Below are 16,822 nucleotides of genomic sequence, written 5' to 3' on the forward strand. Positions count from 1 at the left end.
AGGGTCAGGAAGCCGACCCCCGGACTCACCATATGTAACCGCCACTTTGTATCAAACGAACCGCCCCAATGCAGCCAGAGGGTTATCTTTGTAGTAAACAATGCTGAATATCCACAGCAGAAGAAAAGGAAAAAGAACTCTGATCCGTATCTCATGCCAAATGAATAATCTATTACAGATGAACCACAGATCTAGCAGGTAAACCAGAGCTTCAAGAAGACATTTGAAAGATTTTGGGGGGGAGGTGATTCATTACCTTGGGGTAGACGAAGTTTTCTTAAATAGGATACGAATTCGCAAACTGTAATTTTAAAAAAATAACAAACTGGACTCCACTGAAATAAAAAACTTCTGTTCATCCCAAGACACCATTAGGAGAATAAGAGAGCAAGCTGCAGAATGAGAGAAGATATTTATAATACATGTATCTGGCAAAGAACTGATATCCATAATATATAAGGATGTCCTACAAATCAATAAAAAAGACAGACAACCCAACAGAAAACTAGACACACAAGATGAACAAAAAAGTTCACAAAGAAGATATCAAAATGTTATGTCAGTAGGAACATCCCAATTAAATGCAATAAGACACACACCCCGACACCATCAGAGTGGTTACGCTTTACAAAGACTGAGAACACCAGTACTAGTGCAGACATTGAGCACTTGGACTCCTATTCACTGAGGGGAGCTGGAAACTGGTCCAGTCACGGCAAAACTGGCAGGACTGTACTAACACTGCACATACACACTTCTAGAGCCTAGAAGTCCAATCTCTGTGCACCTAACAACAGAAATGCACCCACACCCACACAAGAATGTTCATAGCAGTTTCATACGTGAGAACTGGATCAACTCCAAGTCGATCCAAGTGTGGTAGAATGGATAAATAAAATGTGGTTAATTGGAATTCTATTCAGCAGCAACAAAAACAAACTGTGTCTAAATACAGCATGGATGAATCTTGCGGATACAATGTTGAGTAAAAAAAAAAAAAAGATATGAAAAGTGCCTCTTATATGACATCCATTTTCATAATAAAATCCAAAAGCAAGTAATACTAACCTATGGTGATAGAAATAAAAAAAAAACAAAAAACAACTAGTGACTTTTGGCAGAGAGCCTACTACCTGGCAAGGGGTACAAGGGAAGCTTCTGGGAGGCTGAGAATGTTCCTTGTTGATATGAGTAAACCTGTGGGAAGCCTTCTGCTTCTGGTTGGAACACAGAAAATCATGGGATTATAATTTGCACTCTGATGCCAAGAACAAGCAAGATAAGTTACTAAGTCACAGACTTTTGAAAACGCAAGATAGCTGAGAACATAATGATGTTTAGCGAACAAAAATAAAGAAACTGACAAGCCTTTTCTAGGAGAAAGAAGACCCATAGCTGCTTTTATCCCTGGAAGGGTGGAGAGAGGAAGCCTGTCATTAAATCGTAAAAGGACAAATCACCCTGACTTTGAAAAAAACTTCAGTGGCCACAATGGAGGCTTGATGGAGTCACATCCTGAAGAAGTCAGCACACTCCACACTCCTTCCCACAGACCTGGTGCACAACAGGGTCACTGAAGTTTAGGTGCAGGGCCAAAGATATGTCATGCGAAGGAGGATGCTTATATTTGATAAATTCCCCAAACTGGATAGGGTTGTGGAACCAGAAACAGGACTCTCAGGAGGATGTCACTGCAGGACGGTGACGACTCTGACCTGACTTAAAGTAGCGGCCTTGGGGATGGAGATGAGCGAATGAATTTCATGAGCCACTTCAGAGGTAGAAGAGACAGAAACCTTGGCGTAGCATTACTACACTGCACATTTCATTCTGCTATTATGAGGCGAAATTAGAATGCATGAAAAACCCATTATGTAACTTTGTCACCATTTTCTGTAAATGAGAACTGCAAATGAAAATCATAACAGAGGATCAGTAATGGGAAAAGGCTCTTAATCAACACTAAAATGCCATCAAAGGACCAAGAGGCCACAAAAAGACACCACAAGAAGACCGAGAACTAAATAAAGAAATTAGCCACAGCGAACAACATAAAAAAAAATCCCCCCAAAATCTTTGAGCTCAGGAAAGTGGGTAGAAGCAACACATGTATGTCCAAGATTTTATCTGGGGGCAAAGAAAACTTCAGAAGTCAGGAAAAGGAGAGGTTGAAGACCTATGATAATCATTTTATTTATTTATTTATTTTTATTTTTATTTTATTTTATTTTATTTATTTATTTTTTTTATCCTCACCCGAGGACATTTTCCCATTTTTTTGTTCAGGTAGAGTGGGAGGGAGAGAGAGGAACAGAGAGAGAGAGAGAGAGAAACATCGATGTGAAAGGGACACACCGAGTGGCTGCCACCCGCACGACTGACCAGGGCCGGGGACAAACTGCAACCGAGGTACGCGCCCTTAGCGGGAACCGAACCCGGGTCTCTCAGGACCGCAGGTCGACGCTCTAACCGCTGAGCCAAACCGGCCAGGGCTATGATGATCATTTTAATAAATCTTTGCAACAGATAAGTTTATCACTTGATTTCAAGCATCACTAAGTGGATAAAGTCAATAAAGCAAGTGAATCTTTCCTAAAATAACTACAACAATAAAACCTCATTAAACAATTTCCTAAAGGGATGGGGTGGGGGAGAGAAAGAACCAGATCAGGTCATATCAAGTGCCCTGGTCCAGGCCCTCGGATGCTGAGAAGTATTTCGGCTCCTGCCTCTAAACAGCATCGTTATGACCAGTGTCCTTCCAGTTATCACTGTTTTTAATGAAGCTTCATTGAGTTGGGTTTAAGTTTATGCCTAGAAAATTACGCACAATGACATGAAACATGAAATACCAGTAGATTTATGAAATAACGTGATCAACATATTTTTTGTTCATCTTGAACGTGGCCAAGAAAGTGAAAGCATAGATTAATTAAGGAGTAAGCCAAACATGCATGTTAATATCCAAAGATAATTATAAGCAAGAAACTCTGGGGTATATTTACAGAGTCGCTTTAGTCAGTATTCAAAACAGCTTTACACACAAGTCAAATTTTCAACAGACTTGAACCCCTCTTCTCCGTGAGAGAGGTGAGGACCAGGTAAGCCAGGCACGGAGGCTGACAGCCGGGCTTGAGGTGTGGCTTTGTGAGTCCCAATTCTGAGACCAAATCGTGCAACTTGCTACACATGCAGAGCGGAGAACTCGAACAGGATGCCACAGAGATTATACACGACAGTGGGTGAGAATGTGCTTTGTAAGACAAAAGCAATATGTTATTTGCTTAAAAAAGGAAAGAAGGGGAAGAGAAAATATGTTCATAAAAATTTTGCTTTTATTCAATTGTACAGTCGACTAACATCGACATTTATATCTAAGATAGAGTAGATCTGAGTTTACTGGTAAAAACGCAGGACCCAAGAATTCTGGTTTCTTTTTCTGACCACTGCCGCTGAGATAGGCACTAGTAAGTGAAAATGGCTTATCAAACATATTTAATGCCTGTCACAGTGATTCTTCATGATTACATTAATATCATCCAGATAATTTTCAGAAGAACCATGTCAGAGCAATTAGTTTAGGATGTAGCATAAGACAGACCTGGAATCAAATCCTGCATCGATCACTTCCTAGTTGTATGAGTTGACAGAATTCAACCACACACAGGCTCTGTTTTCTATCTCGGAAATGGGGATCTTCAAAATGTAATATCACAGGCTTTAAAATATCACAAGATTTAAGAGGTAACAGCATTTAATGTACATGGCAGAATGCCTGCTATGCAGTACAGACCTCATAAATGTTAGTGATCATGATATCTAAAATGTTACTTCCCAGCAGATGACATTCTTCGTTGTCCACCTATTGGTCATTCTCATCTTTGACAAGAGCCATTCCTGTGTACACAGTGCTACAGAAGCTCACATTATTTTATGGCCAGACGGGAACTTCCAGATATACTGAGCAATAATAAACTAGGTACCATAACTGCGGATACAAAGATGAACTAGACATTATCTTGGACTTTAAATATTTCTCAAGCATATGAGACTCTTGAGAGCAGACCTTTGTCGGCTCTGCCCACCTCTGTCTCACCGATGATTGTAATAGTACCTGCAATATTGAATTTGCTTGGCAAATGTTCATGGAATGAATAGCCTAGTGATTTTTCTTCTATACATATAAATATCTACATCTCAACACAGAAACTACTTCCCTTATATTTTGGCTATCCAATGAAGAAAAACTGTACAGAAAAATATTTTATTAGTACAAATATAATTAGAACTTGGTCTCATCCTAGGCTCCTTAAAATGATGTTAATGATTTTCTTACCAAAAAAAAAAAACAAACAAACAAAAAAAAACACTTGATGCTGAAAAAAAAAAATTCAAGAAATGTGCAGCGCATGTTGGAAAAAGTTTGCCAAGTGTTTGATAATGTGATAATAAAAAGGAAATCAGGTCCCATTATCTCACTGCATGTATTAATATCTGTCCTCTCATTTAAATTATATGATCATAAAAAATGTCATTTCAAAGATTTAAAATATGGCTTACTTGGTCTTCTTCTCCTCCACCTTCTTCATCGTATTTTAAAATGTTATCTCTTACATCATCTTCTGGATCAATTAAAAGCTGCTTGGCCTGGCGTTCTTTATCCCGGCGCTTCATCCATACCACAAACATCAGAACGAGGACTAGCGCAGGAAAGAGTAAAAACATATAATATTGAAATTTTTAAGACTTGATCTATCCAGTCAGCAACACTTACAATTTATACTTATGTGGGTTGAAAGCTTGCAATACATCTTGTACGCTGTTATCTATTTGTGGCCTCAGATTAAGAGAGATAAGCAAGACTCTACCTCTGGGCTTAGAGTGTGAAGACCAGGATCCCAGAACCCAGTGTCCTGTGAACTCACTATGTGAATGCCTGTCCTTGGTTTCAACATCTACAAATGGGGACAATAACTATTTCTATCTTTTACTCTGGCTTGTTAGAAGTTATTACTCTTTGTTTTGATAAATGTTTTTATTGATTTCAGAGAGAGGAAGAGAGACAGAGAAACAATGACAAGAGAGAAATATTGATCAGCTGCCTCCTGCACGCCTTCTACTGGGGATTAAGCCAGGCATGTGAAACCTGGGCATGTGCCCTGACCAGTAATCAAACCAGCGACCCCTGGATGCACGGGACGACACTCAATCCACAGAGCCACACAGGCCTGGCAAGGATATTATTCTTTCTTGTTTTGTTAACCCTCACCTGAGGACATTTTCCATTGATTTTTAGATAGAGTGGGAAGCAGGAAGGAAAGGAGGGAGGGAGGGAGAGAGGGAGGAAAAGAGAGAGAGAGAGAGAGAGAGAGAGAGAGAGAGAGAGAGAGACACTGATTGGTTACCTCCTGCACAAAACCCACCAGGGCCAGGGATCAAACCTGCAACCTAGGCATGTGCCCTTGACCGGAAATTGAACCCGAGACCCTTCAGTCTGCAGGCCAATGCTCTATCCACTGAGCAAAACCAGCCAGGGCAAGGATTTCACTCTTAATAAAATGGTTTGTAAATTCTAAAACAACAAACGACAATAAGTTAAATTGTTCTTTGTCATTCAATTGCTGTTTCAGTCAAGTTGGTCAGTCATTATCATGGTCCCCAGATCAGGGAGAACCGTACTTCTCAGGGAGGGTACGAGTGCTCGCCAAGATAACTCGGGTGGGAAGTTGAAATTGGATCAGCAGTTAGACCTTGAGGATTTTTGAATCCCAAAGCCTGGTGTTTTTCCGCTGCACTGTTGTGCTTTTCCTTTCACGTTACACTGCAGGTTTCGGTAGGAAGGTAGCGGATTAGCCTGAGCACTGAAATGACATTAGGCTTTCATGCTTTACACTTTGGTGCCAGGTTTAGAATCATCAATTTTCCAGAGGGTTGATGTTACAATCAGCACCAATTCATTATCCTTCAAATGCTATAGTCACTTCTTCATGCCATAATCCATCATATCTAAGTCCTTCTTGATAAGGTTGGCATGCATGCTGCATTTTAGCTGAAATTGAAACATATCCCTGAGTGCACATCTAGGAACGCTTTCTCTCTAAAATCTGGAGATATCGGTTTACATCCGGAAGCAAAAGATTTAATGATTCCTATTTGAGCACATTTTTTATTATTGGCCATAAAGGTAAATATCCTTCCTTAAAAGCCAGATAAATGATCTCATTTGCCATTGTTCCACGGCTAAATCTAGCAAGTGGGTTATTAGTATAGCCTGCAAGTTTCAAATGGTAGTCAAAGTAGTCTCCACAAGGAAGAAAAAGTGCTCAGGCTTCTATAGTAATTGCTTAGAATAAAGGGACAGAATTCTAAGTTACCGGAACACTTGTAAATGGCAAAAACGTAAAAGAAATGGCCAACATTTTCAAGAAAGTGATTGGGTGCATAGCATGATCGCACAATAAACTAAGTCCTGCTGCTATTCCACAATAATCCACAGAGCCCCGGCAATTTATCCTTTTAACCTGCATGCTCAGAAGCGGTTCCTAAAGTACTTTCCAGTGGTTAATTTCTTGCATTCCACTGAACCAAAGATTGCAAAGTATCTTAAAAAGGAGCTCTTCCTGAATCTAGACTTGCTCTAAACTCAGAGAATTTATTGAGCTGTGTAATCATTTCTATTATCAAATGTGCTATATGGAGTACAATTTCTCACTGTTTTATGCAGTCCTTCAGAAACAAATACCTTGGTCCCTGCATGACTGGAGCAGATTGCTGACTGTGCTTTATATAAAGGAAAGGAACGCAATGTACTTATTTTCCAATCATCAGTTATGTGCCATAAATTCATCCTCAGATCGTAAGATAAATGCTCAAACTAAGGATTATCTAACAGTTTTCTATACAAAGAGTTGGCTACAGCTCCCAAGCCCCTGGCACCAGAAGATGGCAACAGGACATGGCAGAGGTACACTGGCTGGTTTTGCTGCAAACTTGTAAGTGCTTGAACAGTGCTCATGGTTCTTTTCATTTCAAAATGGACTTGGCTTTCCCGTATGTGATTGGCAAGAAAATACTCAGAGGGCGACGAGAGTTGTTACATTACTTTGGAAGGCAAACTCAATAAGTTACTTTACTAAGTATCCCAGCAGTGAAAAGAATTAAAATCTAAGAGCCAAAGAAAGTACTTACTGAGCAGGATGATGATGCACAGCAGGATGGCAATGATGGCACCTGTGCCAAGCCCTGCACCCACAATTCTATCTACATCTGTGCAGTCCCCGTTGGAGTCGCACTGACAAACTTTCACGCGAAGGATGGAACTATTTGATTTGGGAGGATTACCCGAATCTGTGATTATGATTGGAACTTCATATATCCCGGCCTCAAGAAATTTTATCTTTAAATTAAGCTGAGCAAAATCACCTATACAAAAAAAAAAAAAAAAATGCAGTTTGATAGTTAATGCATACTATGAAGAAAAACACAGAACATTTTCTAGAATGTATGTTCTACCTAATAGTACTGATAAGGCGGATTACAAGTCTGCTGCATTGTGAAGACTTTTTGGCTTTAAGGGCTTTAATATCTTATTTAAACTTTAAGTAGCTTTTAAAATTTATTTAATGAGATTATAAAGCACCTAAAATTAACTTCTCATATCAGGCTTCAAAATCTCTCAACTGAACATATATTCAAATAATTAACCTGTTCTTACCATTAAGCCGAGTGATGGTCCAATTTCTCTTAATGTTCACTGGAGACAAAGGAAGATCAAACGCAAATGGTCCAGCATTTGGATCAATGTCATAATCAAGTGCTGTGATGTTAATTGAATTGGGGTCTGGAGTTTCACAAGTCTCTGCCTCTTGAGGTAATACTTGAGGGGCATTGTCATTAATATCAAGTAAATAAATCTGCAGGGTTCCCGTTCCACTCATAGGAGGAATTCCTTCAAAGAAAGAAAAATCACAAACCCATGCTGAACAATTCTTCCCCTGACCCTCAATGACTGAGCTTTTCAAAGCTTCTAGCCTTCTTGCCCTTATCATTGCATAACCTTGAACCAATCTAGTTGCCAGAGCACCTGGGCAGGCTGTTTTCAGAACAAGGCCACTTCTCGCTTCCTTTCCAGGCTGACCCCGAGCTTCCGAGTGCAGGCGCTGAGAGCAGTGGCAATCCGTGCCGCGGAGTGCACGCCCACACCCTCGCTGCCCCGCCCACCTCGTTCCTCTAGGCTCGGTGGGGCACGTGAGGAGCAGACCACCAGGCCTGTGATCCCGCGGACCCTACTTTTGATGGAAAACCAAAATGTGCATGGAAGAGCATAAAAATGTTTTTAAAACTCAAATACAAATTGGTTGCTAGACTGATTTTATTTATTTATTTATTTTTATCCTCACCAGAGGATATTTTTCCATTTTTTGTACAGATAGAGTGGGAGGGAGAGAGAGGAAGGGAGAAGGAGAGAGAGAGAGAAACATCGACATGAAGGGACACATCGAGTGGCTGCCACCCGCACGACCAACCAGGGCCAGGGACAAACTGCAACCGAAGTACGTGCCCTTAGCGGGAACCGAACCCGGGTCTCTCCAGACCGCAGGCCGACGCTCTATCCTCTGAGCCAAACTGGCCAGGGCCATAAAAATGTTTTTAAAACTCAAATACAAATTGGTTGCTAGACTGATGAACCTCAACGGGAAGGGGGCAGGGAGTGTGGGATGAGATAAACCAAAGATCTTCTGTGCATATATGCATATCCAGTGGCCACCGACAATAGTGTGGGGAAGGCAGAAGGGGGGCAGTATTGGGGAGAAGGGGGTTCAATGGGGAAAAGGGGCGGCATCTATAATACATTTAGCAATAAAGATAAGTTTAAAAAAATAAAGCTCAAACACAGCTATGAAATACTGAAATAGTCTACAGACCCACAAACCTCATCTTGGAAAGAAACACCATAGAGAAGAGAAATGATATTTACTGATCAACCAACTACGTCCTTGAGAAAGTATGTGGTTGCTTTATGTACCTTATTCCACTGTAAACCTATGCAGTAGGTTCAAACAGATGAGGAATCCAAGTCTCTATAAACTGCACATGGTTGCTACTAAAAATTGATCTCACTGACCCCAAATCCATTCTCACTCTATCATATAACGCTGTCTCTACCACGTCTTGTGATAATTTACTGTAACGATTTGGCCTGTGTTATATTAGAAATATTTGCAAATGTATATACAGGAAATCTTCATTTAACATCATCAATAGGTTCTGTGACTTTAAGAGAAACGATGTATAACAAAACCAATTTCACCATAGGTTAAGTGATATAAATAAGAGGTAAGTTCCTACAAGATCTCATTAATGTTATAATGAGATGTTGAACAAAGTGACATTATTTTAAAACCTGCTGTAATTAATATAAATACTACATTATATATAAACATATAATCATATTATTTGTTATGTACTTTTTATGTTATACAAATATACCAGAACAGACAAATAACCATCTCTGAGCGAGGCTGCATGCAGACACCCAGAGGTCTAGGTGACCTGCCCAAGGACATGCAGCTATGCAGGAGCACACATCCATTCCTGAGGAGGGGACAAGGAGCAATATGCATGGACCTCTCTGAGGAACAGGAAGAGTTCTGAGAGCAGAAAGAATGCAGAGGCAGGTGGTGAGTTAAAGACAGCATTCTAATACCACCATGAGCACTGTGAAACTCCACAGTGTGAGAAACTTTTACATTTATTATCACATCTCATGTTATTTGACTCTCGTAACAACTCCCTAGTATAAGCAAGCAGCAAAAACAATTTATCAAGAATTAAACTAAGACACAGCATTTACAAGAGCTGGCCCAGGCAGTAAAGAACAGAACTGGGATTCCAAACCCAGCCTTGGGATTCAAAGTCAAGTGCATTTGCAAAGCATCACAGCGACGCATTTAACTGCTTGCATCCAACACCCTTTCAGTTAGAAAATTATTCACCCTGGTGAATAAAAAACGTGTTTGCAACTCACAACCAACCTACCTATATATATAATGTGACAGCTCTTTAAATTGCAACATAAGGGTGCAAGTTATATGACTTTAAGATCCACTGAGAAGAAAGCAGCCGCTTTCACACGGTGAGAGCGCAGACGACAGACGCGGATGCTGCCCTCTGATGTGGGACGGTGGGAGCTGTTTCAACCACGTTTTGACTCTAAATGTTTGAACATTAGCGCTCCTATTAGAAAGGATAAGGAAAATATTGCTTTTGCTCTGTCACCATATAGATTTATGACAGATGATGATCTCGTTGAGTCCTATTATACAGGGCTCAGAAAGGTTCATTGAAACTGTTCCTACAAAAGCACTGGGTAGGCAACGTTTTCAAACTGCACGTCTCGACCACCAAATGGAAGCCTGCTAGTTTTATTAGATGCTAACATGCAGAGCCGAACACTAAAAGGGTTTTAAAATACAGCTGAGATTCGGTTTTGAAACTATTAACACATAATAAAAATGTTTATTTGAGTGGTTAGTTTGTGCCAGGCACTATTTTAAAAACTTTATGTGTACAAGCCACTTTATCTTCCCCAATCCACTGTCTGGTACAGCTACCACGACCCTCATTTAACAGGAAAAGGAAAGGGGCAGATTTAAAACCTGGTTGCCAATCCCACAGCTGGAAATGGTAGAGCTCGAGTGTGGACCCAGGGGGCTGGACCCTCAGAGCTTACACTCTCACGTACATGTCACACTAAATGCCAGTGAAGCAAAACAAGTCCAATACCAGGTTCACATAGAGTCACTTTCTATTCATTTTTTTTTTTTTTATTCCTCGCCTGAGGATATTCTTCTATTTATCATCAGATAGAGTGGGAGGGAGGGAGAAAGAGACAGAGAGAAATATTGATGTGACAGAGACACATCGACTGGTTGCCTCCTGCACGACCTGACCAGGGTCGAGGATGAACTGCAACTGAGGTACGTGCCCTTGACTGGAATCGAACCTCGACCAATTGGTCTGGGCCAATGCCCTAACCGCTGAGCCAAACCGGCCAGGGAAAACTTTGCGCCATAAAATCACTTTTATCTTATACATTTAAAAATGTGCTAAGTAATCCCAAATATTTAGAATCTAGCAAAGATCCAGAAAAAAAAGTGCTAAACTATGATCCAAAACCAATACACTAAAGCTCATGTACTCAGTGATCCCAATGTATGCATGAAATGAAGAGTTCCCCAGCTCATGGCAGACTAGAAGCAGAGAATTAAAAAGAAGAAAACTGTTAGAGAGATAAACTGATGGCAGCAGAAATAAAAAAAAAAAAAAAAAAAAACACCTCAAAGAACACAGTGTCTGGGCCGCCGAGGACAGACCCAACCTGTAGTAATGAGGCATCAACATGGAGCAGGACAGAACCACAAAGGTTTGTAGTCACAACACTAGGCTACCATGGACGGTATCTGGACATTATACAACACACTGACTATGTCACAGACACCCCAATAGAAATGAAAAATAGAAGCTGGGGCCTAAGAGTAATAATGGTCAGTTTTTCTGCACGATTGAGTTTCGTAGGAAACCTCATTTCCTGATGATGCTCCCATGATGAGGCTCTCCTCTCTGTAACAACGCACAGGGTAATACAGTTGCTGTATTTAATTACATACCATTGTCAGAAGCAAGGAAAGTAGCATTATATATATTGTTTTTCACATTTGGTGATTCTCTGTCCAAAACAGCAATTGTAGTAATTTGCCCATTCACAGGATCTATTTTTAGCCAATTGGCAGGATCGGATAATTTTGTGTATCTACAAAATGAAAACAGAGTAAGTTTATTTTATTTATTTTTTGCATGAAACTTAAGAAATAAAGCATATTTTACTGGTTTGGTTCCGAGTCAACCAACTCATGAGCTTGCATTTTCATAGGTGACGGCTGGAAATACATCTTTAACATGGAAAGTATTTCTGTTGACAGTGGTTTTGGGAGGCTCACGAAGGCTGTATATAGACAGGCATTCAGGAAACATCAGAGAGGTGTCTAAGGGGAAAGACTAAGAGCTCCGTCTCTCTACTGTGGACTCTGGTGGATTTGACAGATTTCATTTTTAACCTCCTGCCTAGTTCAATGGATAGCAATGATGCGGATACAATAGCTCAAATATACCTTCTAAATAAGCAGTAGCCCTAAAGTATAGGACTTAAGAGAAATCATAAGTTGAATTTTCTATCACAGAATACTCCTAAAATGTTTACCACCTTATCATGGTGAAGATGAGGTCCTGGTGGGGAGACCCCTATAATTCCATCCCTGGTGGGATCTCCACAATGGGCCAAGCCACAGAACTATACCCCTCAAAGGAAGTCCCACAGGCTGAGTCTGTATGAAGCAGACTGTCTATATCGGTACTTTATCATCTTAAACTCCTTTATTTGGGGGGTGAGGGGTTGAGCTTCTTAAACTTAGATAACCAATATACAGATCGAAAAAAAGATCCTACATTTTGATAGGATTTAATACACCAATTAATTAGCTATTTATCTATGTTGACTTTAATGTACAGCGAAATGGAGAAGACATGCAGTTACCTGTTAGCAGTGGTTCTAAGAGAAGTTGATACAAGATGAGCGCACCGTAAACATTATAATCAGCAGCAATGAATAGGTGAGCGGGGCGTGCTCTGCCAGCCCCCTACTCGCGTCATCAGGAAGGATAATTGTGATTTTGCTCAAGCGGGAAATCTTTACAGATATATTTTGTAAGTCCTAAAACTACTATCCAGGTAAAGGATGGAAATAATTAGCTTTTATATCTTGGGTTTGGCATAGTTTTCTTCCTGATGTGTGGAGAAGAGATCAAGGTCATAAGCTTCTGAGTGTCACCTATTTATTTACCTGCCATAGAAACTTTTTGTGATTTTGGTATGAAAGCAGAGGCTAAGTTATTATTAAATATAAAAAAGGAAAGGAGGCAGAAAAAAAGAGGCAGAGAACATTTTCTTCAAACAGGACCTGAGTAGAACCCTTGGGTTTCCAATGGACTATACTTAATGATCTCCTGAGGAAACGCCATTCAAGAATTAAAAACTATCTTGTAAGAAGTAGTTTTCATTCCGATGGAAATTTCTTACTGACATGATACATTTTATGCACAGCACAGAATACAATGTGAATGATAAAAACAGCATAAAGGGCATCTGATACCTAATGTTCTGCTGCATATATCGATCTGGGTCCTGAGCTGTAAACGTCGTTAACACGGTACCGGCATGAAGGCCTTCTTCTTGGCGAATGATCTTGGGATTTGGGACAAAATAAGGGTTTTCATTCACATCAATAACTGTAACAGACACAGTTGCAGTTGACTGAGGTGGGTGCTGAATACCCTTGGCTAATGGCACTTGATTTTCTGCAGCAACAGTGAGGACAAACAACCTGTTTGTTTCAAAGTCGATTGGCTAGAAAAAAAGAGAAACCATATTTTTGTAGGAAATATCATTTCATTCTGCAGTTGATTCTCCTAGCAATTCCTTTTCCAAGACATTAATTTTTCATTCACTATGTCATAGCTTCTTCTCAAATTTCTGGAAAACTGGCATTACCATGCTCAGTGATTGAAATATTTATCACAATTATACAAGATAGTTATAGGTCTCGGGTACTTCAAAGACTTGTGGTAAAAAAAATAACACACATTATTGTAATGATTGAATTTATTTAGCTACAGCTAAAAACTTGATTATTTTTTAAAAACAGTATGGTTGATCAAAAATACTAAATAAATTGAGGTCAGGTGAGAACATGGTGGTCTAGACTGTATTCGCAAACTCTGGTGCAAAGACTAGTCTTAGCTAGGAAAGCTTTTGCCATTTTGTGATAAAGCGAAAAAAAACAAAAACTAGAAAATACCATTTTTGGCATAAAGCTAAACTCATTCAATTTAAAAGTTCATCCATAATTTGAAATATTTTAAAGCATACACACTTAAAAATAATAGTGTTGCCTTGGCCAGTTTGTCTCAGTGGCTAGAGTGTTGGCCCAAGGACCAAAGAGTCACAGGTTTGATTCCCCAGTCAAGGGCACATACCTCACTTGCAGGTTCGATCCTGGCCCCTGTAGGGGTCGTTCACGAGGCAACCAATCAATGTGTCTCTCTCACACTGATGTTTCTCTCCCCCCCACCCCGTCCTCCCTCCTACTCTATCTAAAAAGCAATGGAAAAATGTCCTCAAGTGAGGATTTAAAAAAATAATAATAGTAACAGTGTTTGTAAGTAGAAGAGTGTTTTTTTTCTTACTTAGCAAACAAAAAACTCTAGTTGCTTCCCAAAATAATTTTAGGTGTGTTACTAGTCTGTAAAAACCCCAAATTTAAGAACACCACTCTAGATAAAGGCAATGCATAAAATAACCCTTAGTGTAAATATTAACTTTCAAAGTTCCACTAAATCCCACTGTCAGCACAAAAGTTACCAGGAGTCCAAAGTGACCAAAGTTCCTTCTTAACTTTCACTGGGCACCCTCTGGAGGGGGTGCAGAGAAACAGTGCTTTGTGGGAAGAGCATGTAAAAGAGCTGGCGGAGCTGTCCAGCCTGCCTGAGAATGATCAAGAGCTGAAGCTGAAGAGAAAGCCATCTGATTAGCACAAGCCTCACCAGCGTCTTACCCTAGACCCCCTCGAATCTTCAAATACATAGCTTTCCTAAAATTCCCGATTCAACCTCCCTTTCTCAGTCATTTTAAACAAGACAGTGGAGAAGCCAGAAAATAAGATTTACTTTGAGTGACTTCCTCAGCCACGTGAAAACATCCCAGACATGACACTTATTGATGCTAAGTGGGAGGCACCGTTGTAAGAGCTTTAATGTGTATGAAGCTTACTTATCCCTCAGGGCAGCGCTGTGACTCGGGTGCTCTGAACATCCTCACTTTCTGGGTGAGGAATTCAAGACTAACAAGTTAAAACTTGCTCTGGTTGCACCACCACCGAGGGCAGAGCTGGGATTAGAACACAGACGGTTAGGTCCTGGGGCTCGTGCTCACAATCACAATTGTGTGATCAGATTTCCGACCCCCACCTCATGGGGAAATGACCATTCTACTCACACATGTTTAAAATCCTTGGCAACTGACACCTTAGTGTGCCTGTCTATGTAAGGCCAATGTCTGGGTTTTCTTACAAATGAAGAGTGTTGGGATAGGAGGCAAGGAAGCAAATGTCTTCACTGGGCAGATAACAGAAGAGATGCTGACTTTGAGGAGCTTTGACATTAGCACTGTGTAGCTATTACACTGGAAGGTGACGTCCTTTTTACTTCCAGCACGTGGGGGGGTTTTGTTTTGTTTTTTGACAATTAAAGATCAGAAAAAACAATTTCTTAGAGCCTTGAAAATAGCATTTAAAAGCAGCAATGTAGCCCGGCCAGTGTGGCTCAGTGGACTGAGCATCGTCCCATGGACTGAGAGGTCCCGGTTCGATTCCCAGTCGGCATATGCCCGGGTTTCAGGCTCGATCCCCAATAGGGTGTGTGCAGGAGGCAGTGGATCGATGTTTCTCTCTCTCCCTTCCTCTTTTCCTAAAAGATAAATAAAAACATATATATATATATGTGTGTATATATATATATATAGTATAAAAGCAGCAATGTAAATTCAAAACCTTTCAAAAGCATGGAACCTCTTCTTGCCTACTCATGCTGTTTTACTTGTGTGATGTTCTGGTCTGTACCCTGAGTCAGTATCTAATAGCAATCTGTGGACACAAGAGCAGTAGGTGGGGGCAGCATCCCTCACAGCAACCCACTGGCGACCCACACTTCAGGATGTGATACATCACTCGCACAACGACACTGACGGGGAACCCTGCTGAGGACTGTCCTGTCTTCAGATGTGAACACCGTCCAGACTAATTTAGAAACAATCAAATTCCAGAGATAATGTGAGACTATCTACGTTGGCCTCAACATAAACTACAAAATAACAAATGTGACTCCTCAAAATACATTCATTCCCGACTTAGAGATGTTTGAAAGAAAAAAGTCAGAAGACTGAACAGCAAAGGGGGTAAGGGGCACTAACTGGTCACTGCAGAGTGGCCGTCAGACCAACGGCCCAAGTTCCACCTACTTTCACCACGGTGACTAAGCCATCGTTGCTGTTGGGGTCGGTTCGAATGGCGAAGCGGCCTGTGGGGTCCCCACCACTGATTCTGTACACCGCATTCCAGGACGGCGTGTGGGGCTGATCCTTGTCCGTCACAGTTAGATTAGTCACTATGACATCCACCCTGTTTTCAGGGACTTCACCGTAGAACTACAAGAAAATAAAGAGGCTCAGTCAGAGAAGGGACATGGACCAGTGAAGGACAGTGTGTCTCGATGACCACACCATCCTGACTTTACTGGCCCATTAAATCTTATTATCCCCACTAACCGTGGAGATCATAATGCAGGTAATCACAGCATTTATGTTCGACTTTTAAAATAATATAACGTGTCCCAGCAGTCAATTCTTTTCCCCAAATTATGTCACAGTTTCATTAATATTAAAATTAGCATCCATTTTGAGTATCAAGGTGATTAATGGGAGGTGGGAGGAAATGACTCGTCTGAGGGAAACAATTTTCCACAAGAGATAATTATATGCTGATGAAGCAGTAAAAATCAGTCATGTAATTCATGTGCCTGAAAACATTTATAAGTATTTTGTTACAACAGCACCAAGTTTTGAGGGGAGTGCCCGGTGGCAGGTTTGAACAACTTCATCAGCGGACTTGGTGGCTAAGAGAAAAAAAGTTACGCTGGTGCCTCCTTTGAAACCC

At 40.6% G+C, this 16,822-nt stretch overlaps 1 protein-coding gene across 2 annotated transcripts in view; it reads right to left on the reverse strand.

Moving 5' to 3' along the window:
• Positions 1-16,822, reverse strand: part of CDH2 (cadherin 2) — a 218,509-nt gene that overhangs the window by 27,510 nt on the left and 174,177 nt on the right. For both annotated transcript variants that reach the window (XM_036245120.1, XM_036245121.1), the window contains 6 exons: positions 16,129-16,314; positions 13,208-13,461; positions 11,670-11,812; positions 7,715-7,948; positions 7,189-7,422; positions 4,561-4,700 (listed from right to left, as the gene is read on the reverse strand). In XM_036245120.1, the coding sequence (XP_036101013.1) occupies positions 4,561-4,700; positions 7,189-7,422; positions 7,715-7,948; positions 11,670-11,812; positions 13,208-13,461; positions 16,129-16,314 (1,191 nt within the window). The remainder of the gene's footprint in view (positions 1-4,560; positions 4,701-7,188; positions 7,423-7,714; positions 7,949-11,669; positions 11,813-13,207; positions 13,462-16,128; positions 16,315-16,822) is intronic.

The sequence above is a fragment of the Molossus molossus genome, unplaced genomic scaffold, assembly GCF_014108415.1.
Source record: "Molossus molossus isolate mMolMol1 unplaced genomic scaffold, mMolMol1.p scaffold_m16_p_6, whole genome shotgun sequence".
Lineage (NCBI taxonomy): Eukaryota > Metazoa > Chordata > Mammalia > Chiroptera > Molossidae > Molossus > Molossus molossus.